This window comes from Stegostoma tigrinum, chromosome 12, assembly GCF_030684315.1.
Source record: "Stegostoma tigrinum isolate sSteTig4 chromosome 12, sSteTig4.hap1, whole genome shotgun sequence".
NCBI lineage: Eukaryota > Metazoa > Chordata > Chondrichthyes > Orectolobiformes > Stegostomatidae > Stegostoma > Stegostoma tigrinum.
The window spans coordinates 79,765,347-79,792,892 of record NC_081365.1 but is presented as its reverse complement, the minus strand read 5'-3'; the positions used below and the strand labels follow the sequence as shown (position 1 = coordinate 79,792,892).

Sequence of the window (27,546 nt, the reverse complement as noted above, 5' to 3'; positions counted from 1 at the left end):
TACGCAGAGAGTTGTGAGAGCATGGAATGCGTTGCCAGCAGCAGTTGTGGAAGCAAGGTCATTGGGGTCATTTAAGAGACTGCTGGACATGTATATGGTCACAGAAATTTGAGGGTGCATACATGAGGATCAATGGTCGGCACAACATTGTGGGCTGAAGGGCCTGTTCTGTGCTGTACTGTTCTATGTTCTATGTTCTATATTAGCTCGGCCTTGGGATCTTCCTATGCATCCTATTCATTCGCATTCACAATGTTTAATGCCTGTACTCCTTCGGGTCTTTCTCAGGCTTGTCTGTCTGTCAGGACACTCAAATTCTATTACCCATTGTGTTTTGGTGCTATCTTTTATCACATTCAGTTATTCCTTTTATTTTCCCACTGTCCCAAATACATAATGTAAAAATAAAAAGTTAGTTAATTTTAACTAAATGCCAGAAGGTTAACTTGTGTTATAAAGTTCATTATACAGTTACTTCTACCGTCAGCATTTTTTAACCTATGGGTTGTGATCAATCTATCTTGTTCAGGATATGAGAGAAGGGGTGTTCTAAGGCTAGCTAATCTTTACATCTAAGCTTAAATGTTTTTTAAGCTTATATCCTGGTTATGTATTGAAGCCAAAATCTATGATTTGAGCATTTTTAGCTAGAAACTATTTAATATTGCTGGTAGCTTCAAAGAGGCAACTGTTTACTACAAAATAACTTTAGCTGTTAAACTTGAAGCTGCTTGAGGACCTAATCCAGCACCTGATGTTTTTCATTTACTGGGACAAATCATCTTTTCATTAATAATGCTGGAATTGGCCATTTATCTGTCTTAAGGCATCCTTTTATCAGAACTGTGTCACATGGGAACATACAGCGTTCCTTTATTGACCTTCCAGCAGTTTTGTTCAAAGGTACCATTGTATTTCAGTGTGTGAGCAGGTTGCTTAGTTTTGTTCAGCTTCTGTCTGCCATCTTGTAAGCAGGCATGGGCTGCTTAGTGTGTTCAGGTACAAGTCATCTTAATAGCCAGGTACAGGGCACCCCTACATGCCTTAAGTCTCCAGATTGAAATACACCTGATTCCCTGATAAGCTTCAGTTTGTTATTGCAGAAGGACCCCCCCTCCTTAATTTTGTAGCTAGATTAGTGTCTTTTTTTTGTGCTGCCTGGAGGCAGTCTTATCAATTCTGCCCAAACTCTCAAAAGTTCCAACACTATCCATTTGCTGCAACCATTCCAAAATACAAAATACTTCCCATCTTGCTTCTTACCCTGTGTTGAATCAAAGGTATGGCAAGGAAATTCAGTATTTCAGTGAAAGGATATGTACAAAAGCCAAGTGATACAGAGTAATATAGGCTGATAGATCACAAAACAATACTTAACCAGTTGGTCTGAAGGAGGCAGAATGATCGTGAGAAAGATGTGGAGACATACAATAAGAGGAATCATTGAAGATGGATGAGACATATGGAGTTAGGAGTGAACAGATGGAGTGGAAGTCAAAGTACAACATGTAGCCAGAAGTGATGAAGAGGAAAGGTTTCTTTTATTAAACAGTCATGACAGTTTTGTGGTGGTTTGCTAGATTGAATTTATATGATATAACACAGGCGTTTATGCAATTAATTTTATAATATATGTGCATAATTCATAATTTTGACTATACAAATAATAGAATCCCTTTATCCAGTCATTAATTGTGCTTCATTGTGGTGTAGTTTTCCTACAACAAGCAGTACATTTTTTTTCACAGCCGCTGCCAAGTTCAGTTGTACTGGCTGTAACAATTCACAATGCTTGCTACCATTTTCAATGAAGAAAACAATAACGTTATAATTTTAAAAATAATGACTGATCATATTTACAGTTTGCTTCTATCATCTGGAATTATTGACATCAAACATTGTACAAGGGCTTTATGAACATTCTAGTCTTGCTTTTGTTAGTGCAGATTGGAGACGACTGTTGTGTTGTGGTAGCAGTTTGAATTGAGATTTGAATTGTAGCTGAAGTTAACCACTGTCCACTTTTACTCTGTTACACTGCAGTATTGGAAGAACAAATTGTGTGTAGCTTAACTCTGGAACGAGAAACACTTTTCCATCGTTTTTGGAGTGGTATATTTCACCCTTTCCTCATGTTTGAATTGGAAACATAAGCAGTTTCCCACCAAATCGGCCTGAAGTGACTCTGTTACAGATGCAATATGGTTGCCATTGTGAGATGAAAACCTCACTGGTTGTGAGGGAAAAGATTTTGGTTAAAATTCTTTGCAGTGGAGGTAAAATCTGAGAATAGCTGGATTAAATTGCAGAATTTTTCCAGCACAGGAGGACGCCATTCATCCCATATGTCTGTGCTGGCTCTCCGAATGATCACTGCACCGAAGTACTACTTTTCTGTCTTCTCCCTGTAACCTTGTGCATTTTTCTTTTGCAGATAATAATCCAATTCTTTATTAAATACTTTGATTGAATGTGCCTCCACCACACTATTAGGCAACACCTTTCAGTTCTTAACCACTGACTGCGTGAAAAACTTTCTCCTCATGCCTCGGCTGTTTTTTTTTCTGATTACCTTTAATTTGTGTCCTCTTGTTTTTGATACTGCCACCAATGGGAGCTATATGCCCCAATCACTGTCTAGACCCCTCATGATTTTGAACAGTTCTATCATCGCTCCTGTTGGCATTCTCTTCTTCATGGAAAACAACCTCAGCTTCACCAATCTATCTTATCCCTGGAACTATTCATATGGAGTTTTCTGCACTCTCCCATGTTCTAAAATTCAGCATCCAGAAGTAGATGCATTCTTCCTTTTGAGGCTGAACCAGTACTCTCTATAAATTAACGCAATCTCCTTGCTGCTGTACTGTGTTACTGTTGATAAGGCCTATATTGCTGTAAGCAACTGAGTTGTCAACTTGTTCTGCTATCTATACAGTCAAGTGCTTCAGCTCCTGCACTACTTTTAGATTTGTAGCCTTTGTTTTGTGTTTTTCCCACTGAAATAATTTGTTTTGCATTTCTCTGCATTGCACTTCATCTGCTGTAATTTGTTTGTAACTCAAATTACCCTGTGTTTCTCCTTTTCTAATGCCGCTTCTATAACTCTATGCCCTACTCCTACCTGTGTTCACTTATTCCCTGTTTTTCATGCCTCGTCATCTCCTGACACCTTTCTCTGTCTTACTGCTGCCTTCACATGTCAATGATTCCCTGTCCCTCTCAGCATCTATCTTCAGAAATATAGTAATGTAATTCTCAATTAACACCATGTGCAGCACGTTCAACCATTCTGCAGTACTACTGCCAACAATCGTTTAATGATAAATGAAAAATGTGTCTGTGGGAAAATAAACGACCCTGTGAGATCCATTGTCAGTAAGCAGTCAGTTGTTTCCTGTTGCCTGACCTTGTACTATGTCTGGTCTACTGACAGATGTGAACAGCTTCTATTGTGGATTTGCTTATTGTGATTCTCAGGTTGGGAATATTAGAAGAAATTATTTAGTTAACCTAATGCATATTAGTTGTGCCCAGCTCCACATTTCCATCTTTTCCCCATAGATGGCTGGAAACATATTCATTGACACCATACCCACTAATTTGTTTCATGTGCAAGTGTCAAAGATAAAATGCTCAGTGAGTTTGAGACAAAAAGTGAAACATTTGCGGGAAGGAAGGCAAACTGCTTCACAATGGTCCACGCTTTGAATAGTTTTAAGATCACCATGTGGGGCATAATTGTTGGCCAAAACCGTCCTCGATGGTCTGGGTTAAGCTGCTGGTTGTGAGTAGCCTTACACATGACACTGAATTTTAATATCTGACTGATTACCTGTGATGGGTCAGAAATTGGCTCTTTGGCAATTATGCTGTATCAGTTTATGAGGAAACTCATGACTGCTATGGATAAGAATTGCTGGAGGCCAGGTCTGCGGAGGTACAACAAAAGGTTTTCCTGTTTCTTTCATTTTGAAGGGGTAGTGGGTTGTTGTTCAGACTGGAGGCCTGCGATCATCCTGGGACTGGAGCATTTGAGTTTAAGGGGAAGATGGATAGGCTGGTACTTTTTCCTTGGAGGTTGAGGGTTGACCTTGCAGAAGTTTATAAAATCATGAAGGGGGCTTAGTAAAAGTTGAATAGAGGAAGTCTTTTCCCCAGAGTGGGGGAAGTACCAAACTAGAGAGCATAGATTTAAGGTGAGAGGGGAGAAGATTCAAAAGGGACAAGAGGGGCAACTTTTTCAACAGGGAGTGATGCATAAATGGCATGAGGTGATAGAGGTCAAGTGAGTATAATTTCAAAATTTAAAAGATATTTGGACAGGTTCATGAACAGGAAATGTACAGAGAGATATGGGACAAATACATTGCAAGTGAGACTAGCTCAGCGTAGGAAACCTATTTGGCTTGGGTGATTGTGCTGGAGAGTCTCTTTCCATGCTTCAAGACTCAAAATAAAATAAATCATACTTCGGTCCTTGCAAATGTATATATTTATTAGGAAAATAAACAGGCTGAGTTAGTGTTCCCTTGAAAGATGTGTGAGGATACTGCAGCAGCTTTTTGTTATATAATGAAGGATTTTGATGTATACACACAGAAACTTTGTCCATTTGTGGGGAAAAGCAAAGCTAGAAGTCTTCACTGCACAATGGTCATCCATAAATCCAACTGGAATGAAGAAAGAGATAGTAGGAACTGCAGATGCTGGAGAATCTGAGATAACAATTTGTAGAGCTGGATGAACGGAGCAGGCCAAGCAGCATCAGAGGAGCAGGAAGGCTGACGTTTTGGGCCTAGACCCTCCTTCAGAAATGAAATGTCAGCCTTCCTGCTCCTCTGATGCTGCTTGACCTGCTGTGTTCATCCAGCTCTACACCTTGTTATCTCAGATTCTCCAGCATCTGCGGTTCCTACTATCCCTGAAACAATTTTAACCCCACTGCGAAGCCTTTTCTGAAGAAGGTTCTAGGCCTGAAATGTCAGCCTTCCTGCTTGTCTGATGCTGCTGGCCTGCTGTGTTCATCCAGCTCCACACCTTGTTATCTGGGATGAAGAAACTTATTTGTGTAGGCAGTGATGAAAAAATGAAACTTGATCCTGCAGAATGCATTTGAAGTGGATCGTGTAGCTGTATTTAAGAGGAAGTTAGATAAGCTTCTGAGGGAGAAGGAAACGGCAGATTATGCTGATTCAGTTAAGCGAGAAAGGATGGGAGCAGACTTGAGTGAAGAATAAATGTTATGGACTTGTTGGGCTAAATGACTTGTTTTTCTTCCAATTTTACCTAATTGTTGCTGGGTATGTTAGCAAACATGTTCTGACTAAATTTACTCCCCGTCCCTTGTACAGGAGCTGACCAAACGAGAGGTAGAGTATATGGCACTATCCAGGGATACCACTGAGACAGACCTTAAACAACGCAGAGAGATCCGAGCAGGAACAGCCTTTTACCTTGATCAGGTAAGTTAAACTGCAACTGGCTAGCCCATCGCTCAATTTGTAATGTATTTTCTCCCTTTGAAAATACATCGTATGAAAATGAAACTTTTTTTATTGCGCCTTCATCCCAAAAGCTGTTTTAAATCAGAAAAAGCAGTAAGAAATTCCAACATCATGTTACTGAGACATGAGTGAGAAATAAGCAGAAGCCAACTGGTATAGTATAGTATGGTCTTGACACATTTTTCCAAAGAGTAAGAGCTTGATGATGAAAATGTTCCAACGGTAGTATTTCATTTCCTTATCAGGTGGAGATAATGGTTACTCTCCAGGCCAAGTCACATTCTTCTGGCATTCAGGAGACCAAATTTGAATTTGGTTTGTTTAAAATGGTTGTGTTTGAGTTGCTATGTGACATTAATGTGCTAGTGGATTTGGAACAGGTGTAGTGATGGGGAAAAGCCCATCTCTAAATTGTTCTCTCTTCTTTGTTTGTTTCGCTGCCTTTTTTCCGCTGGATTTGCATGAGACTTTGTGTCAGTATTTGAAAACAATGTTTTGTTAACAATTCCAATGGTATTCCCCTGTTGATATTCTAATAACTGAAGGGAAATGACAGAAAGATGCCAGGCAGGCCAGATGATAGATGAGACATACTGGTATCGATACGTGCAGGCAGAGTTGAACAAAATGTGTTGCAATATGCCATTGTTTCCAGAAACAGCTGGCTTGGCAGATTGAACAACTCTCCTACATGATACGAATGCCTGACTGACTCTAATAGTTCAGGTTTCCTGTAAAGGCCTCGAAACCACCTTAATTATAGCGTGCTACACATTCATTGACACCGCATGCAATCGGACATTTCAGAGTGGACAGCAGCCAAAAGAGTGTTTCAACTTGAATGGTTACAAGCATCCCTTTTCATTGGATCTATCAGCTGACAGCCAAATGCCCTTTGCTGCAAAACATCAAATGAATGGAAATGGAAGTGAGAGGCTGAAGAAACTGCATTCTTATTCTCTACACTTTCAAAGAGTAAGATGATACTATTAGAGCAGAACAAGGTCATTCAGCCCAACAAGCCTGCTCTGCCATTCAGTAGGATCACGGCAACTTCACTTTACTGCCCTTCCCCATAGCCCTTGATTTCCTTACTGATTAAAAATCTGAATATCTCAGCCTTGAATATGTTCAATGACCCAGTCTCTGAAGCCTTCTGCAGAAGAGAATTCTATAGAATCAATACCCACTGAGAGAAAAAGGTCTTCTTCATCTCTGTCTTAAATGGCAACCCCTTACTCTAAGATTATGTCTGCTGGTTCTAGCTTTTCCCACAAGCAGAAAAAGCCTTTTCACATTTTTTTTTAACCTTGGTGCCCTCCTTTCCATAATCCCTTGCTTCATTTCCCATGTACCACACGGAGCACAGGACTTGTTCTTCTTTGCCTTTTCCACTCATTTCCCCCACTGGTTGTTTTGGACACTGCCAGAACAAGAGCAATCATTGGTCAAGTCAGATGCATCAGATTCCCCGGTCTCGTGGGAGGAATGTTCTGTTGGATTTAATGTTGTAGAGACACGCACGTGACAATGCTGGCTTCAGACCGGGACTGCAAGGTAAATCAGGTAAAGTCTGCCTCACGTTTGAGATCCTGACCTGAGAAATTGACTACTTTAGATGCTGTCTTGTTTAGGTAGTCATAACCATGGCTTTTAAAAAGGCCTGAGGTTTCATATAACAACATCATGAAAATGAGCGGGTGGAACTGTGCAGGGGGATACTACACTCCATGTAACTCTTGTCCTCGCATGTTCACACCTATTTTCCAATAGTGGGTAAATTGGTCAGTGATTACACATGGCTAATTTTGTCCACCATTCTGATTATCAGCACAAACGACAAACATACCAACTTCAACCTGTCAACCTCTGGTCTCAGCCTCAACACAAAGTTTCTCTTTGCTCCAAAAATATATTTTACTTATAAAATTTGTAGCAACACATTGCAAAAATTTGAAATTTATTATTTATAATATGTTTTCACATTCTTTAGTTTCTCTTCACATCATAAAAATCTTCTGCCTTTTACTAAAGATATGTAGGAAAATTCAACTTGTCCCCATACAACATGTTCCATTTGAGACAACCCAAGGTCAAATCATTTCAAATTGTAAACTGCCGTGTCTGTGCAAATGAGCAGTTAAAAATTACAGGCCCCATCCTCGAGGTTGATACCAGATATGTTTTTGTTACCTTATCCTACCTACATGCATTAGTAGGAGCAAATTACTGTGGATGCTGGAATCTGTGCTGGAAACACAGTGCTAGAAATCACAGCGGGTAGGGCAGCATCCAAGGAGAGAGAGCAAGCCAACATTTCATTGGAGCTCTAATGAAATGTCATCTAGACTCAATGTTGGCTTTTTCTTTCCCCCTATTTGCATTAGGTTTGTGCTATTGTCCCAGTCTGTGGGATGATTGTCCTGTACTGGAGCTCCAAATGTATAAGCACAAAAGCTTCCTCCCTGTTGTTTTTTTTTGTTAGTGTAAAGACCGCAAGAACTGGAGAGTTCAGACTTTTGAGTTTTGAACAGGTTTGCACTGGTACCTGATCAATCGGGGAAGTAATTTCTCCATGTTACCTGGTCCCCTGACTGTCTTAGATGTAATCTAAACCCAAACCAATTTTTCTGTTGCCTTTTAACTGTGCTCTGAAATGGCCTAACAAACACTCAATGCAAGGGATGGGCAACAAATCCTGATCTTGCCAGTGCTGCCCATATTCCATAAGAGAATAAAGAAAACAGAAGTCTTCTGCTGTTTTCATTCCTGAAACCATCAAATTTCACAGTAAAATTACTTGAATTGATTGTTCACGTTTAGTTTGAGAGGAGAAGTCTGTTAAACTGTTGATCAGCCTCTTTTATGTGTATTCCACCCTCAGCATATTTTTTTGGCAACGTTGCCAACTCAATTGATTTATATAGGCAATGAGGGTCAGAGAATGGCAGGAAGGGTCAGAGAGAGGAAACCTAGGGATGCACCAGACATAGAGCCAAGATATTATTAAAGGTTATAAAATAACAAAACTAAAAGATTGAATGTGCATAGCATTGATCACAAAGCAACTGAATTGTTTGAGTGCAACAAAGTAAATAAATGCAGTCTGTTAGCCATTAGAGATATGGCTGCAGGATGGCCAGGTTTGCGTTCTGAATACTGAGTGGAATGTGGCATCCAAAAAGAATAGGAAGCTAGGTAAAGGTGGAGGATTAGTACTCCTCATCATAGATGGTGTTACAGATTATCTTCTTTCAGGAGATCAGGAGAACCAGAATGGTTTGAGCGAAGACTAGGAATTGTAGCGGAAAAATGTCACAAGTGGAAGGAGGTCTGCAGGCCCCCACTAACAGTAATCACAGTGTAGGAAGATGTATATAAGAGATGGGCGATGGGCTGGTATTTATAGCTGGACTGTTAACCTAGAGACCTAGGTAATGTTCTGAGGACCCAGGTTTGAATCCTGCCACGGCACATGGTAAAATTTGAATTCAATAAAAGTCTGGATCTAAGAAATTAGCGATGATCATTGTCATTCATCAGAAAAACCTATCTGGTTTACTAATGTCCTTGAGGGAAGGAAATCTGCCGTCCTTATCGAGTCTGCTCTTCATGGGATTCCTGACCACATAACAATGTGGTTGACTCTTAACTGCCCCTGGGCAACAAATGCTGCCTGGCCAGCAATATCCTCATCTTGTGAATGAGAAAAAGAAATTCCTCTTAAGATGTTGATACTCTGGCTTCAGGACCTTAACCCTTTCTTGTACCATGGGATCTTACTGTTTTTCATATTGGCACTAGGGAGATGACACACCAGGTGGGACTTAGATTGGCAGTTGTAGAAATATGTTTCTGTTCTGTTGGCCATTCTATCTGTATGGCCACTTTTCTGCACTCCCCTGTGCTGTAACTAATTCCATGACGTAGTGGATGCCCCCACTCCCACCAAGTTGTTGCCATCCTTGATTGTACGCTGAAAACTAGTTTAAGAGACCCATACTGTTGATAGAATATTGCATGTATACTGATCCTGCCAGTTGGCTAATGGCACCCACATTCCCATTGCCACTCTGCTTTGCGGATTCATCTGACTGTACAACGTGCCTCTGCCTGTGTGCTTGTCAACAGATTCTTTGTTATCTAAAGCCTTGTTTAGGCCCGTCATATTCATATTATAGCCTTGATGGAAACACTGTCAGCTGGTGGCAATGCCATTTCCCTTAGTTAAGCCTGCCTATACTTTTCACCAAACTGTGTTACTGAGTGTTGATCATATCACTAAATCTCACCTTGGCCTCCTTCTCTGAAAGAGTAAAGAATAGTATAGCACAGGAACAGGTCCATCACTGTCACATGATGCCTTTCCAAACTATAAACAGTTTACCTCTATGCAGTCCATATCCCTGCGTTCTTTGCCTATTCATGTATCAGTCGAGATGCCTCTGAAAAATTATTACTGTACCTGCTTTCACCACACCCACTGACAGTGCATTCCAGGCACTTATTACCCTCTTGTGTCAAAAAAAGACTTGTCTTTAACGTGGGCTTTAAACTTTCCCCCTTTTACCTCAAACCTACGTCCCCTACTAATTGACATTTCTACTCCGGGAAAAGGACTCCAACTACCTATTCTATCCATGTGCCTCGTAATTGTATAAACTTTTGCTAGGGCTCTGCTCTTCTTTCAATGTAAAAACAAGTAAAAACAAACCAAATTTGTTCAGTCTGTCCTCACAGCCAGTACCCTCCAAACCAGGCAACATCCTGGTAAGCCAGCTCTATATGTAGTATTCCAAATGTGGTCCAACTAAAGTTCTATACAGGTGCCTTAAGTATTTAGCACCTTCTCATTCTTTAGCTGTACAGATACCAGAGAAAGTGAAGATAATATGTTATTTGTAAAGGAGCATAATATCTACCAGTAAGATGTTCATGTGTTTACAAATGGGAAGCTCATGAGGATATTTTGGGAAAATAGCATGAACCTGTGAGGACAAAATGTTCAAGCTGTGATGTTATGTGGCTTTAAGAGGTGTACTTTGTACCTTTTATTTTGAAGTGTGATTTTGAGCTTTAGGTGCTGAGCTGTCTCTTCTAAGCCAATAAAGTTAATGGCATGTGAAGCCTTGGATTTTTTAAAAATTGAAACAATAGAAAGAGAATGAATGGGTGGAGTTAGGCTCCCACAGAACCAGGGTTTTAATTTAGCTTTCAGTAGTTGTTGGGGTTTTGAAGCTGGTTGTGGAAACTGCTCTCTCCAGCTCTTTCTGCGACAACCAAAAGCTTGGGTTCTCTCTCTGCTGCCAGAATTGCATGTGGGGTACTTGTTTTACTGATTTTTGCCTTTGCCAAGTGTGTGTTGCTATTTTGGAATGTTGCTGTTGAGTTAAATAATCTGTTACTCTGTTCAATTTTCCAATAGATTTAAAGGTATACCAACTCTTCTTTCTTTTGTTTGCATATTATCTATAGGGTAAGAGCAAAGTGTGTTTTGCTTAAAGCCAAGTAGAGTAACTGGTAGAATTACATGTGGAGCACAGCACCTTACATTTGTCTTTAAATAAGGTAAAAGTTAGCGTCTATGTTATCTCCTTGATCTATTTGAAGAGGAATTTGTCTATTCCATAACAAAGCACCTGGATTCTTTGATTATAGTTGACTTATATTAGAAGAAAAGACACACTTGTTAGATTGTGACATACCAAGAATATGAAAGTTCCTCTCTCTAGAAAGCCAGAACTTGTAATTTCTGCAGCCAGAATTGCTGATTCAATAAGTTAAACTTCTCGAATTTTACTCTCTCCCAAAAGCTCTGATTTCTCCACACATTACATTATTACTGCTATTACAGATCACTCCTCCTATTACAGAAAACTGCTTCTGCCTAACCTTGTTCATCCCCATTTGCTTCTTTTTCAAACTTTAGCATCAGGATCTCAACCCTTTCCCTTCCTATGTCGCAGGACCTTCTTGACACTGGCACCAGGGAGACAACAGACTCGTGGGACTTACATTGGCAGTTGCAGGAACAAATGTCTGTTCTTTGGGGTATTCTCTCCTGCCTGCCAAAGACTCAGTATGCAATGACAGAAGTAACAAATTTGTATAGCATTTTAAGAATGTGAGATCATAAAATTTAAGAGCACTAGTATGTCTTTGAACTACCTGACCCTGCTTCACAGTTCGGTAAGTTCATGGTAATGTGTTTCCAATGGAATTCCAGTGCTGTAAGTGCTGGAGAGTTCTGACTCAAAATCCCTACAGTACAGATAGAGGTCATTCAGCCCATCTAGTCTCCAGCGACCCTCAAAGCATCCCACCCAGCCCTACCTCCCACCCTATCCCCGTAACCCAGCATTTACCATGGCTAATCTACCTAGCCTTCATATCCCTAGATACTAAGGAGCAATTTAGCATGGCCAGTTCACCTCATGTAAATATCTTTGGACTGTGGGAGGAAACCAGAGCACCTGGTGGAAACCCGTGCAGACACAGGGAGAACATGCAAACTCAACATAGGCAGTCAGTTAAGGCTGGAATCTAATCCATGTCACTGTGCCACTGTGCTGCCTGTATAATTTTGCTGTAGATGCACATGTGTGTCTATCAGATGAAGAAAAGATCTGATTCCCCTTTCATGATCTTCTGCAGTCGTGGAGCACCTAAGTTTGAGGCTTACATGAGAACAGTGGGTCTTTTGACCTCAATACTCCAGCTCCTGTGGAAGTGAACTCTTGCAGGGAGTTCATCTCCTCATTAAAGGCAGTCAGATGGGAACCTTGTTCCCTGATGCACCAAAAGTAGGCATTTGAAGCTGTACTGAAAAATATTAATTCCAATTGTATCCTGCATGTGGAATTCCTTGCCTTTGGTAATATCACTACTTCTTTGAAGTGCACACAAGATCCAGTATAATTGTGGAATGGAGGGTATTGTTATGATCCCAGGCCAGACTGCTACATTTACGTTGCAATCTGATCAGGAGCTAGTAATTTATTTTTAGACTAAAAAACAAAAAAATGTGGAAGTTGGAAGTCAGAAACAAAAATAGAAATTGCTGGAGGAATGCCACAGGCCTGGCAGCATCTCTGGAGTGGAAGCAGAGTCAACATTTTGGGTGAAATGACCCTTTTTCAGAACTGATATTTCATTGGAAAAGGTTGGTATATATGCTGAAGAAAGAGGCCGTGGCTGGGGATAAGGAAGCAATAAATGACAAGCGGCGATGGAGCCAAGAGAGTGAGATCAGCAATTGACAGAGAAAGAAATGGATAATAGTAAGCTGGGGAATGGAAAAGCTGCGAATGGGGATCATTAGTGGATGAAATGTGTTGGCTGTGGTCAAACCAACCCAAGTGGTAACAAGGCCTGGAGAGTTGGAGGGAGTGGGATGTTGGGGTGTGGGAGGGGAGAGGGGGGTGGGGGGTCGGGGGTGTGGGAGGGGAGAGGGGGGTGGGGGGTCGGGGGTGGGGGTTGGGGTTTGGGGTTTGGGGTTTGGGGTTTGGGTTTGGGTTTGGGTTTGGACATGAAAGGTGGTGTTCAGGCCCTTAAAATGATTGGACTTGATATTGAGCCCTGACGGCTACATGGTGGCAGTCCATGGTACATTCCTTGTTCACTCCTTGTACAACTTCGCTTTAATCCAAAAGCTCCATTCCTGCACTTGATTAAAGGTATAGCGTTTTCTACTGTCAGCTAGCTTCACTGAGTCAGTACTGTCCGAAATATTTCTGTGAGCTCCAATCTTCCTCATCTGCATCAAGCTGGTACGAGTATGGGCTTTTCAAATTCCACTCTATACATTGCACTGAAGTATTAATGATTGCATGCTGCTTCCTGCAACCCCTCATGGCTTCCCCAGCACAAATTCTGCAACTTTCCGAGTTCTACAGAATGTTTTCTGAGTTCTGTCTCGAACTCTTGCCTGCCCCCTCTCTGAGTCCAGTGCAATCCAGCTGTAGTTAACTCCCCACTGAATCTTCCATGCAAAGTCTGTATAGACCAGCTGCCTTCCCAACAATACCACAACTTCAATATTTGTAAAGTGAAAACTGACACATCTGTGTTCATTGACAACCGTCTGCAGCCATTGAACTCCTCTTCTGTAATCCTCAAAAAGGCCTGACTAGCTGATTGAAAAGCTTACAAAAAGCCTCTTCCATTGTTGGGCAGAATTGAATGTTACCACGGAGCAACTCTGTTAAATAAATGTTACCAGGCATGGATTGCTGGCTTGCTCAGTACAACAAATGGATAATTCATCACAGTACATTCATTATGCAAAGACAGATTATAGAAGCTGTAAATAGATGAATAAATGGAAATAGTTACTCCTGCACAGATAGTTAAATTTATAGAAAACAACTGCAATTGATTTTGATTGAGTAAAATAGAGCAAATTAGTAAATATTTCTTAATGACCATGTGAGCTTATTATAAATTGAAAATACTGAAACTAGAAGAACAAAATGTGATTGTGTCATTATGTAAGTTGCAATTTGCTCAGTTTCCTCGAGTTGTCAAGAGTGAGAGTTTGAGCTCAGTATGACTCAGATAATAATTACTACGTTCTTGATATAAAGGGCAACCTTTTCTGTAAAATGCGGTAATTATATTTCTACCTTCAGATGGGCAAGCAGTTACTGCCTCCATGTAAATATGAGATCATCTGTGAGGAATTAATTGGTAGTTTTTAAAATATATTTTTCTAGGTAATGGTAATTGCATGGTTGACACATTTTCTGTGCACTCTCATTTGCAGCCTTTAAAGGCAGAGTTTTTGTGTTTTGGACCAAAAATAATCAGTTGTATCTCAGTCATATGTTGCTGTCAAAAATTCTGATTTTGCATCCACGCTCTGGTGCTGCGTGATCTTTAAATACATTTTTTAAAAAAATAATTTTTCAGACTTCTGGTAATTCTTCATTCATGACAAATTTTGCCTGCATGAGCTGAAGCTACGTGTAAAATGCCATTTTACGTATGCTGCTTTAAGAAGCGCATAAAAAGGTTTCCAAACTTAGACCATAATTTCAAGACCTTGACTGGGTCACTCCTCAGCCCTTAAAGAGAAGAGAGGCCCAGCTGTTCATCTTGCCCTGATATGCATATCCTCACATTCCGAATATCATCCTCTTATATCTTCCCCGCATCCTCTCCAGTTCCTCTATCTATTATTTCATAATATAGCAACAGATCGGCACATAGATTTATATAAGTATTGTTTAACTGCTATTCAAAATGTGTTCAGCAAAATGTTTCTTTATAAAGCCTTGTACTAAGTTTGCTTTTTTATTACAGTTTTGATAACCTGTGGAAGAATATTTTAGTGATTGACATATTTATATTGTGAGATACCACTGTTCCTCTACCTCACCTAGACTTGCACCTTCCAAGTAATAAGTGTTTTTTTTTCCACCAGTTTATATTGCCTGACATTTTGCTTACTTGGACTTTATTTATCAATTGTTTATCCTTTCCGTATGTCTCTGAACACGGTCCTGTAATTTGTTATAGTTCTCCTTGGTAATGAAAACCTTTAGCTCCAACTCAACCACAAACACCCCTCCCCCCCAAAAAAAAATTGTACTTTTGATTCCAAAATCCAAAACATAAATATAATTTGTGAAAAGCAAAACAAAGAACTGTGGATGCTGGAGATCTGAAACAAAACAGAAATTGCTGGCAAAACTCAAAGTCTGGCAGCATCTGTGGGGAAGAAGCAGTGGCAACGTTTTGAGTCTGGTGACTCTTTGGCTGAGTTCTGATGAAAAAGTCTCTGGAATCACTGTTCCTTGTGGAAACAGCATTTCCTACTTTTTGCAACTCCAAATGACTCCTCTTTACACCCACTCTGTGCTTTCAGACTTGAAACATCCATTGAACAATCCATTGTGCCACTTGTGCTGTCAGCCCACTTTCTCTGACCTTATTGGTAGACCGTTTTGGCAACCTTAACCCTTTTTTTGTAAAGTTAAAATAAATTGTATCTGTTGTATTATGATTGTTTATTGCATCCCACTTCCAGACTACAATTTGGCTCTATAACCCTACCAGCACAGAGTTTGATATTTTGACTCTGTTAATGCCAAAACATTAACATTAATACACACTTTCAATTTAAACTATGTCTTTATCGAAGAAATTGCCATTCATGTGATGGGTGAGGATACTGAGCACATGCACCTAGTGTTTCAAGTGATAGAATATCAATGAAGGTACTTTGATCTAATTCCAAGGAGTGATGGCGATTCACTTTGACATAGGAGAGTTGGAGCAATCATCTCAAAATCCCGACTAGCCTTGCCTGTCAATTCAAGGAATTCTGCTGGTTTAGAACAAAAAAACACAGCCTTGTAGTACTGATGTTCCCACTAAGTTATGTGTAACTACTGATCAGCCTGAAATACAGTGCTTAAGTTTGAGCACTGAGCATTTGGTAAAAATTGAAAGAGACTGTACACTAAATTTAAATTTAGGGGTGACATGCTGGCTCAATGGTTAGCGCTGTTGCCTCACAGTGCCAGGGACCCTGGATCAATTTCACCCTTAGGCTACTGCCTCTGTGGAATTTGCACATTCTCCCCATGTCTGTGTGCGTTTCCTCTAGGAACTCTGGTTTCATCCCACAATACAAAGTTTACGCAGGTTAGGTGGAATGGCCGTGCTAAATTGCCAATGGTGTCCAGGAATGTGACGGTTAGGCGGATTTGCCATTGGAAATGTATGTTCACAGGGATAGGGTAGGAGGTAGGTCTGGGGAGGATGCTTTTAAGAGAGTCGGTGTGGACTTGATGGACCAAATAGCAGCTTCCACACTGAAACAATTTTATGAAAGCATTGTGCACAGCAACACAATTTGAAAAGGAGCATTGTTGGAACTCAGTCTTCCATAACTTGAGATATGACATGGTACCATAATGGATCAGTGGTTAGACCACGTAAGGATGGCAGTGCTTCAGAGGTGCAATAAAGCATTTTGAGCTGTCTGGTGGTTATGAAAAGCACTCTACAGTTTGAAAAAACCATTTATAATTATTGTTTTGCATTGTTCTGTTGAATTATTAGATATTTGGATATGTGCAGGACCACTCATGACTGCAGGACTGTGCCTGAGAGAATAGTAAAGACTCGTTTAATAGCTCAATTGGCTCAGTGCTTACACTTTATTTATTTCAAGCAGAAGTAATTAATGGGTGAATAAAATACCAGGCAATTTGAGCACAAGTCTGTGCTTTGGTGCTGTGGAGGTAGTATTTTTAAGTGACATTGAATCATTTTTAAAAAGCTTGGCTGCCCAATTAAATATCATTATTATTGTATTTAGTGACATGTTAAAGACTTACCAAGAAAGCCACACACTCGATGGATATAGATACTCAGCTGCTTGAGAATATTAATTTATACCTGAAAATGTTAATAATGCTACCACTATAAAAGAAGAATTTTGTAATTATATAGTGCACATTTCATGATCTGTGGATACCACAAAGCCAATTAAGTCCATTTCGTGGTGTAGCCTACAGAATGCATAATTTGCATATGGTATCATCCAACAATCAGTCAAACAAAAGACCAGCTAATGTGCTTCTGGTGACATTAGCTGAAGGTTGAATACCTGAGATCAATTACTTCCATCTCCAAGGATGCATGATCTCTGATTCATGTCTCAGCTTAAAGGCAACACCTGCAATTCACTCAACAGTACAATGAAGTGTCAACTCAGATTATGTGCCTGTGTGGCTGATGTCAAGTGACCAGTGTGTACATAAAGTATTGCAATTATAAGACTCATCAAATGACAGGGTATTACAGCACGGAAAGAGGCCATTTATTCCATTATGTCCATATTGGCCATCAAGTGGCTATTTATTCCAATTTCATTTCCTAGCACTTAGCCTATAGCCGTGTAATGCAGTAGCATTTCAAATGTTCGTCTAAATAATACTCAAATGTTGTGGTGGTTCCTGCACCTACCACCCTCTTAGGCAATGTATGAAGCACTTCAGAGTGGAACCTGCTGTAATTTTCAACTTGACAAGCTTGGTACTTTTACAAATGTTATAATGTATGGAATATGCTGGCATTACAGCTGAGAATGAGCCAAAGCTGACACCTTTCTCCAATGTCAGAAAGATTTGGAATGACTGGAAAGGTACAGAAGATATTCTCTGGTCTGATAGGAGGAATGGGAGATTTTAAATATAGAGGACTGAAAATGGGTGCTTTGTACATTTGATTAGCTTAAGAGAGGCTGAGGAGCAATGTGAAAGCAAGTTGAGGAGTAAACTATCTGAATAGCCACAGCAATGCCATTGACTCTTAACTACCTTCTGGGCAATTAGGGACAGGTAATAAAAGCTGGTATTGCGAACAACATCCAGACCCTATGAATGATTAAAGAAAAAGATGATTGTTGGCATGTATGATACAAAGAAGCTTATGGCCATGACCAAAGAATTTTCTGTTGTGTGACAAGGAGCACGAAATCAATGATGTCTCGATATCCAGAGTGTTGATGTGCTCCCTCATTCTCCGCAAACCACAGGCTGGAGCAATCACTTAATCCTGCATGAATCTTTGTATTTCAGAAGTTCTCATTACCATAAGCTAAAGTATGTTTCCAAGGCAACTACTTTTTCATCCTGCAAGTTGGAGCAAACCAAGCTGGTGTGTTTTGATAAAAAATCTTCTGAAAACAGTTCTCTCTTATCTAACAAGATGAACAGGATTTCTTGTATCTCCTAAAGTCACCACATAGAAAGGGAACCAACATGAGACTTTCTTGTTCATGCTTTAGATTTTTTTCTTTGCAGGGAGCATGACAATTTAGTAGTTTTTAACAATTAAAAGCTTCTTACAAAGCATTGCTTACGATGGCTGCCCGCCATCTGGAAAGTCTTGAGTAAAGTTGAGGATCTGGGACAGCCTATCACAAATAATGGCGTGGAAATAGAATATAAAATAGCCTTTAAAATGTTAAAATTTTCTGAAGGGTCTAGTCCCGAAACATAAGCTTTCCTGCTCCTCTGATGCTGCTTGGCCTGCTGTGTTTCATCCAGCTGTACATCTTGTTATTTCTTTAAAATGTAGATGGGCAAATATTTCTGCCTGGTAGTCAGTTATTCCAATCTCTATTCAATTTTAGTGTATGTACCTCTTATGTCCCCCTAACCCCACACTCACCCTACAACTGTTAAGTCTCCTGGTATCAGCCCATGTCCTTTAAAGTTTCATGTGATTTTTACTACCCACAACCTTTATCCTGAAAATGTGTTGATTACTTTGTTCTCGTCAAAGGATAACTCACCATTTATGCTTCTCATTGCCACGGGAAGGCTGCCAACATCATCAAAGACCCCTCTGACCCCTCTAATGCTCTCTTCTAACCTCTTCATTCAGGCAGAAGACTGAGAAGCTTGAACACACGCACCAACAGGTGCAAGAACAGCTTCTTCCCCACTGTTATTAGATAGCTGAGTGTACTCTGTTGATCTTATGTTGTGTACCTCCTATGTGTCCGTAATCACACATGCCTCGCTGTATCTAAGCACCCTATGATCTGCCTGTCCTGCTTGCAAAACAAAGCTTTTCACTATACTTAGGTACATATGACTGCAATAAATCAAACCAAATAAAAAAAGTCAAATCAGCAGTGGCTGTATCCATCCTCTACCAAGTTTGTCATATATGTGAATATTTTAAATATTTTTTAAGTTCTGCGTTATAAGTTTCCTTGTATGTTTTGGTAAAAGTATGATTGTGACGAAGACTCAATCTAGATTATATAGTCCAGACTCTGTTGTGAGATTTGAGTTGATAATCTCTGTCTCAGAAATTAATGAGCCACTGTTAAACCATGGCTTGACCAGCTTTAGTCACTTCTGTATTTTGCTTGAAATAAATCTATCAGTTTTATGGAAGTGACACATTTTCTAGAGCTGAGTTTGGAAAATGACTTTGTTTAACCTGCAGTTCAAATCTTAGAGATACAATACCTATCTAGGGTAATTTGAGGTAGACTGGGCCATTTGCAAATCTGAATATGGTGACTGTTTGGCCTGTATGCGAGTTTGTGCAATATACAGAGAACAATAATCTGGCAAAAGGAATGAAGAACTGTGGATGCTGGAAATAGGAAATAAAAACAGCAATTGCTGGAAGAGTTCAGCTGGTCTTTCAGCACCTATGGAGAGAAAGAAGAGTTATCATTTTGGATCCAGTAATCCTCCTTCAGAACTGATTGTAGCTCGGAAAAGGTTTCTATGTATTGGGTAGGGGGAGGTGGGTGTAGATGGAACTTAGAAGAGAGAACAACAGTTAGGCAGAATGGGTTGTGGTCAGCCTGGGAGAATGAAAAGCTGCTATTGAGACCATTACAAGCTGACACTAGGAATGTTGAAGAAACAGCCCATGTGATGACAAGGTCTTGTGTGTGGGGATCAGAGTAAGTTAATGGGAGAAGGTGATCAGGCTCTTAAATTATTGCACACGATATTGAGTCCTGAAGGCTGCAGGGACTCTTAAGTGGAAAATGAGATGCTTTCCTTCCAGTTAGCGTCAAGCTTTGCTGGAGCGTTGCGCAAGCCTGAGACAGAAACATTGGACAGGGAACACTTTTTCATTGAATCCTGACAGTGTGAAAACAGGCCATTCGACCCAACAAGCCCACTCTAATGCTCAGAGCATCACTCCCAAACCCAATGTGGAACAATGATCTGATGTGGAGAGGAGTTATCATGGCGGCTGCCTTCGATGCTCTATATTTCTTTCACCTTGTGCTTTTGAGTAATCCAGAATTTAGGGAGCCTGCAGCCCCCTATTGTTTCTCCATTGTAATACCTTGCCAGTCAGAATGGACTAGTTAGTGCCCTCTTCACCTATCATATAAAATATTGTGATTGTTTTAATTTTGGTATCCTTGCATTTGTTCTGATGTGTAAAAGGTAAAAAGCATTTGTGGCAAAGGTAAAAAGCATTTGTGGCATGTTACTGTCTCAATAGTTAAGATCGCCAACACCAAGAAGAATAAAGTGGCTGTTAGAATATTATTTATGACTGTGTTCTGTTCCATTAGTGCTAGCAGCCTTGAAATTTCTTGCTCAATAGGTCATTTTTGTTCAGATTGTATGCAAGCTGCAGAGGTGCAGTAGGTAGCATTTGAGAATGGAAGCTTTATTTACTTTTTAACTTGGGTGACAGAGCCTAGCTGTAATGGTCAGCACTGAACCAGATCAGCAAACTTGGCGTGTCAGTGGTTGAGCATAGATGATATTTTCTCGCTATGGATTCTGTTTTCTTGCTATGGATGAGGAAAATAAGGAAATCTTGTGTGTAGGAACATGGGAAACATTTTGAACTGTCAGAATATCTTTACAAGAGAGCCAAGTTGAGATATGTTTTCATGTTAAAGTCCTGCACTTTTCCCATTTAACATTTCTCATAATCTAAGTAAGGATTGGTGCTCATTGAAACAATAGCTCCATCTAATGGACAAAATTATATTTATGCAGAAAAATGAGAAATTCTGGCAAGTTTTGAGAAGATTTGTAGCTCAGGTTGAGGTTCTGGATGTGAGTTTGCTCGCTGAGCTGGAAAATTTGTTTTCAGACGTTTCGTCACCATTCTAGGTAACATCATCAGTGAGCCTCCGGTGAAGCGTCGGTGTTATATCCCGCTTTCTATTTATCTGTTTAGGGTTCCTTGGGTTGGTGATGTCATTTCCTGTTCTTTTTCTCAGAGGACGGTAGATGGGCTCCAAATCAATGTATTTGTTGATGGAGTTCTGGTTGGAATGCCATGCTTCTAGGAATTCTCGTGCATGTCTCTTTGGCTTGTCCTAGGATGGATGTGTTGTCCTAATCAAAGTGGTGTCCTTCCTCATCTGTATGTAAGGATACTAGTGATAGTGGGTCATGTCTTTTTGTGGCTAATTGATGTTCCTGTATCCTGGTGCCTAGCTTTCTGCCTGTTTGTCCAATTGAAAGCCAAATAGAGACTCGCACGAGAATTCCTGGAAGCATGGCATTCCAACCGGAACTCCATCAACAAACACATTGATTTGGAGCCCATCTACCACCCTCTGAGAAAAAGAACAGGAAATGACATCACTAATGCAGGAAATGACATCACCAACCCAAGGAACCCTAAACAGATAAATAGAAAGCAGGATATAACACCAGCGCTTCACTGGAGGCTCACTGATGATGTCACCTAGAATGGTGACGAAACGTCTGAAAATGAACCTTCCAGATCAGCGAGCAAACTCATCCATGAGAAATTCTCATTTACTCACCTTTCTAAAAAAAAACTTGACATCTTCCTTCAGTCTTCACGTGCACACAGATGACTGTTCAAGGAAAACTCTTAGCAGTAAAATAAAGTCAGAGTGTTGTTATGGCATGAAAGATGACCATGCAGCTCTTTGTGTTTAAGCTGGTTCCTGACAACAATCCAATCAATATCTTTTCCCTAATCTGTGCCCATGATGCTGCAGGTTTAGCCCCTTTATGAAATCATTAATTGTCTCTGTTTTCAATAGCTCTGTTCGCAGTTAAGCACTTGTAATGTAAAAATATTCTGACTCATGTTCTTCGTGCATCTCTTGACCAAAATCTTAAATCTGTGTCCTGTTGTCATTCTACCGTGAGCAAACAACTTTTTTGTCTAAACTTATTATTTTGTGCACCGCTATCAGGTCTCCTTTTAATTGCCTTTGCTCCGAGGAGAGCCACCTGAGTATCTCCAACCAAACCTTGTAACTAAAATACCTGGAACCAATCTGGTAAATTTCTTCAGCAACTTCTCAAGGCGCCTCACATTCTTCTTAAAGTGTGGTGACTAAGTTTGGACACAGTACTCTAATTGTGGCCTGAAAAGATTATGGATAATTTTGCAGTATTTTTGCTCCTTTTATCTATATATTAAGTTCAAGGTCCCATGTTCTTTATCAACTGCTGTTTTGAAAATCTATTCATATAAGACCCAAATGCAGTAACAAATTACTGACATGGTTGGGAAATTGATTGGATGTGAGCGACAATGTAGGGATAATGTGCAGCTACTCAAATTAGCGTAATGTGACCAGTGGTGTCCCACAAAGATTTGTGTTAGGGCCTCAATTATTCACATTATTTGTTAATGATGGCATAGAAAGTCAAATATCTCAATTTGTTCCTGGTATTAGGTGGCATTGTAGACAGTGTAGATGATAGTCTATCAATATCCCATTTTAATTTTGTGTTAAGTGAATGAATAAAACTGTCAGCTAACCACACAGCATAGAAATGGGTCATTCGGCCCACTATTTCTTGCTTACCTGCACTTAGTCCATAACCTACTATGTCCCAGCATTTTAAGTATTCATTCAGAAGCTTCTCTAATGTTGCAAGAATACCTGCCTGCACCACCCTCTCAAGCAATATGTTCCATTTTTCTACCAACCTCTGGGTAAAAAAAATCCGTCTCTCTAATGTCCACTTCATCCTCACCTTAAACCTGTGTGCCCTTGTGTCATGAGTAAAAGATTCTCACGATCTTCTCTGTCTGTGCCACTTGTTAACAATTTTGTATTGCTAAATCAGATACTCCCCTCAGCCTCCATTGCTCCAAGGAAATCAAACCCAGCCTTTTCAGCCTCTTCTCATTGCTGAGGCTTTTCATCTCGGGCAACATCCTGATGAATGTCCTCTGCATCCCCTCCAGTGCAGCCATGGCCTTCCGACAGTGTGGTGACCAGACTGCACAGTATTCTGTCTGTAGCTAAACAACATTTTATATAGTTATAACAAGATTTTCTCGCTCCTGTCATCTAGTACTTTGCCTGTGGCCAGCGAAATATTGAATATCTCCATCAAGGGTGCAGCAGTCCCCTCTCTCACCTCCCATTAGCAGGCTGCGTATCTCATCAAACCTTGGGATTTTTGCCTGGTAAAACATCTAATGCCTCCACCTTATTAATCTTAACACATTCTGGAGCCTCACCATCCCAACTGAAATCCCCAGCTACAATGTCTTTCTCCTGTGTTGACACACATGAGTCCTCACTTAATACTTCACTAAAATCCTCAGGCTCCACATACAGGTTGCCCCTTTGATCTCTCAAATGCCTATTCTTTTTCTGTAGTTTAATGTGAGCAAATATGGGGTTATCCATTGTGGACAGAAAATGGATAGATTGGGGTTTTTTCTAGATGAAATGAAATTACATGCGAAGGATGCCCACAGAAACTTGGGGGTTCATGTGCATAGAGCTTTAAAATGCTGTGAGTAGGTGCAGAGGATAATCAAGAAAGCTAATGGAATGCTGGTCTTTGTATCTAGAGGTCTGGAGTTCAAGAATATGGAAGTTGTGATACAGATATACAAAACCTTGGTTCAACCCCACTTGGAGTACTGAGAGCAGATCTCAACCCCACACCTTCGGAATGATATATTGTGCTTCGAGGGGCGCAAACCTTGGTTTACAAGAGTGGCACTGGATTTCAGTGGTTAAGTTATGAGGAGAGATTACACAAATTACATCTGTTTTTCCCTTGAATTTAGAAGGTTAAGGGGTGATCTGAGCAAAGCCTTCAAGCTACTAACAGAAAAAGACCAGACGGATAAAAATTTCCACTGGTTGGGGATTCTAGAATGAGGGGCATAGTCCAAGATTTAGGGCTAGGTAGCTCAGGAGAGTGTTAGGAAGCATTTCTGAGGGTAATAGATGTTTAGATGTCTTTTCCACAAATGTCTTTGGATTCAGGATCAGTTGTTAATTTTAAATCTGAAATAGGTGGATTTTTGTGAAGCAAAAGTATGAAGGGATTTGGGTCAAGGATATTTACATGGAGTTCGGGCACAGATCAACCATGATCTCATTGAATGTTGGAACAGGCTTGAGTGGCTGAATGGCCTACTTCTGTCCCTATGTTCCTAGACTTATATAAATATCAAAAAAGCAGTGGTTCCTGCACTGACCTTCAGGGTACACAACTGTTTTACCATCTTGTAGTGTGGAGAGCAGCCATTTACTGAAAACTCCCTGCTTTCTGTCCTTTGGCTGAATTTTTAATCAACTGATGTCTGATTGTATGAGCCTCAGTTTTGTTAATCAGCCTTTTGTACTTGGACAAACACTTTCTTAAAATCTATAAAGAAAATGTCACTACATTCACTTAATATAATCTTCTCTGTTACTTCATTTAAAAAATGAACAAACACAATCTACCTTTTGTGAATCGTGCTGGCTCTTCTTCATTGACTGTGGATTTTTTTTTTGCTTGTTTCTGAAACATTACCCGTCAATGATGGAGAAGCCTGCTCACTCAGATCACAAGTAGGAGAAATGTGCCAGGTTTGATCTGAAGTACGGTTGGATTTGATCTTCCTGATTGTTGGCTAACTGGAAATGGTGCTGAAATGCGTAGTCAGAAAAGGGAAAAGTTTAGGTATATTACGGTGAACTACCTACTCACATTGATAGAACACCTTTCACAACCTTGTAGCACCTAAAAGCAGTTCACAGCTAATGGAATATTTTTGAAAGTGTAGTCACACTGTTGTGATGTGAGTGCATAATGTGTTAAAACTGATCTAAGTAACAGTGTGACCCAAATGCAAAATACTCTGAATTCAGAAATTTTGAAATAAAAAGAGAAAATGCTGAAAGAATTCAGCTGGTTAATTATAGGCTAGTTAGCCTGACATCATGGTGGGGAAATTGCTGGAGTCAATCATTAAGAGTGTAATAACTGAGCATTTGGAAATCCGGGACGGAATCAGTCCTAGTCCGCATGGATTCATTAAAAGGAAATCATGCTTGACAAATCTACTGGAAATTTTTGAAGATGCGACCAGTAGAATGCGCAAGGGTGAGTCAGTGGATGTTGTGCATCTGGATTATCAAAAGACTTTTGACAGGGTCTGACACAATAGATTTGTAAGCAGAATTAAAGCTCATGATATTGGAAGGAATGTAATGACATGGATAGAGAACTGGTTGGTGGACAGGAAGCACGGAGTAGGAATAAACGGGGCCTTTTCAGAGCAGCTGGCAATGACAAATGGAGTACCACAGGGTTCAGTGCTGGGACCCCAGCTGTTCACGATATAAACAATGTAGACGAAGGAATTGAATGCAAATCTCCAAATTTGGACATGACACTAAGCTGGGTGGCAGTGTTTTAGGAGGATGCGACAAGGCTGAGGGTGACTTGAAATAGGCTGACTGAGTGGGCAAATACTTGGCAAATGCAATGTAATTGGATAAATGTGAGGCTATCTACTTTGGTAGCAAAAACCAGCAGGCTGATTATTGTCTGAACGGTGGCAATTTAGGAAAAGTTGCAATGAAACTTTGGTGTCATAGTGGTACAGGTGCCGGTCCAGCAGGCGGTGAAGAAAGCCAATGGCATGCTGGCCATTATAGTGAAAGGATTTGAGTACAGGAGTAGGGATGTCTCGTTGCAGTTATACAAGGTCTGGTGAGGCCTCCCCTTGAGTATTGTGTGCAGTTTTGGTCTCCTAGTCGAGGAAAGGACATTCTTGCGAAGGTTCACTGTGCTGATTCTCAGGTTGGCAAGACTGACATATGAAAAAAGACTGGATCACCTGGGCTTGTATTCGCTGGAATTTAGAAGAATGACGGTGGATCTCATTGCATATAAAATCCCTGATGGGACTGGACAGGCTAGATGTGGGAAGAATGTTCCCAATGCTGGGAACATCCAGAAGTAGGGGTCACAGTCTGAAAATCAGGGTTAAGCCAATCAGGACTAAGATGAGGATGAATTTCTTCGCGCAGAGTGTTGTGAACCTAAATTCTTTACCACAGGAAGCTGTTGGGGCCAGTTCATTAGATATATTCAAGAGGGAGGTTGACATAGCCCTTTGCAGCTAAATGGATCAAGGTGTATGGAGAGAAAGCAGTAGCGGGATACAAAAATTGCATGATCCACCATGATTATATTGATTGAGCTGATTCAAAGGGCCGAATGGCCTTTCCCTGCACCTGTTTTCTATGTTAAACACCATTTTCAGAGAGAGAAATGGAGTTACCGTTTCAGGTCAATGATCTTTCAGACCTGGACACTAAGGATATCTCCCCTGTTCTTCGAAACAAATGTTTTGGGATCTTTTATTTCAGTGGGAGGGCAGACTGATATTTGATTTAACACCTCAACCAGGAGATGGCTCCTCTGACTCTGCAGCCTTCCCTTTGTCCTTCACTGAAGGGTCAGCCTGGATTTTTGTTGGGGCTGAAGACCCGGAGTGGAAAATGAGCCAAAAGTCTTTTGAATCAGAGTTGAGAGGTTACAAAGAAACTTGAAGAGCTTGGATGATATGCTGAAAAGTTTTGTTTGAAGAAAGAAGGAAATATTTGCCTTGATATCATACCTTTCACAATCTCAGCTTGTCCCAAAATATTTTACCCCCAGTTCGGTGTTTTTAACAAAAATATATATTGCTGAAGAAACTCAGTATAGCTGGCAGCATCTGTGGCAAGAAAGTAGAACTAACATTTTATTAACCTGTGACCTTTGCTCAGAATTGATTTTAGCTCATGATCCCAGAATAATAACCTAGGATTCTTGATAACTAGTTTCGAGACATTACAGCTGCCTCCCCCAGGTGACCATCTTGTAGCTCTTTACTGTTGGGCAGCAAAGCCTGCTTATGAGTGTTTTACTTAGACAATACCTCTAGGTTTGAGCACAATGAGGACTTACAGCCGATGAAGAAAGAATTAATGGATGGATTGTTTTGGAAAAAATTAAAGAACTAGTGTGGGAAATGTCTTTTGAATCATCCTGTACTTTCTACGTTTTGTTAACTTACTCATTAGTAGTCTAGTGGTTCTTGTGAAGTAAACCTCAAAGCAGTATGTTTCTCACTGAAAAAAATAATGAGTTTAAATCAAGAGGACAACTCCACTGCCTGTGATGAAGTATAAGTTACGATTGATATTGAAAAGAAAATTCACAGAAGCACTTCTGTAGTAAAAGTCAGAGTTTATTAAACAAATTGTCCTTTTCAAGGAGCCACGTAACATTTG

At 40.3% G+C, this 27,546-nt stretch overlaps 1 protein-coding gene across 2 annotated transcripts in view; it reads left to right on the top strand.

Annotated features, from left to right (window-relative positions):
* Positions 1-27,546, top strand: part of vwa8 (von Willebrand factor A domain containing 8) — a 354,489-nt gene that overhangs the window by 31,509 nt on the left and 295,434 nt on the right. For both annotated transcript variants that reach the window (XM_059650499.1, XM_059650498.1), the window contains one exon: positions 5,355-5,465. In XM_059650499.1, the coding sequence (XP_059506482.1) occupies positions 5,355-5,465 (111 nt within the window). The remainder of the gene's footprint in view (positions 1-5,354; positions 5,466-27,546) is intronic.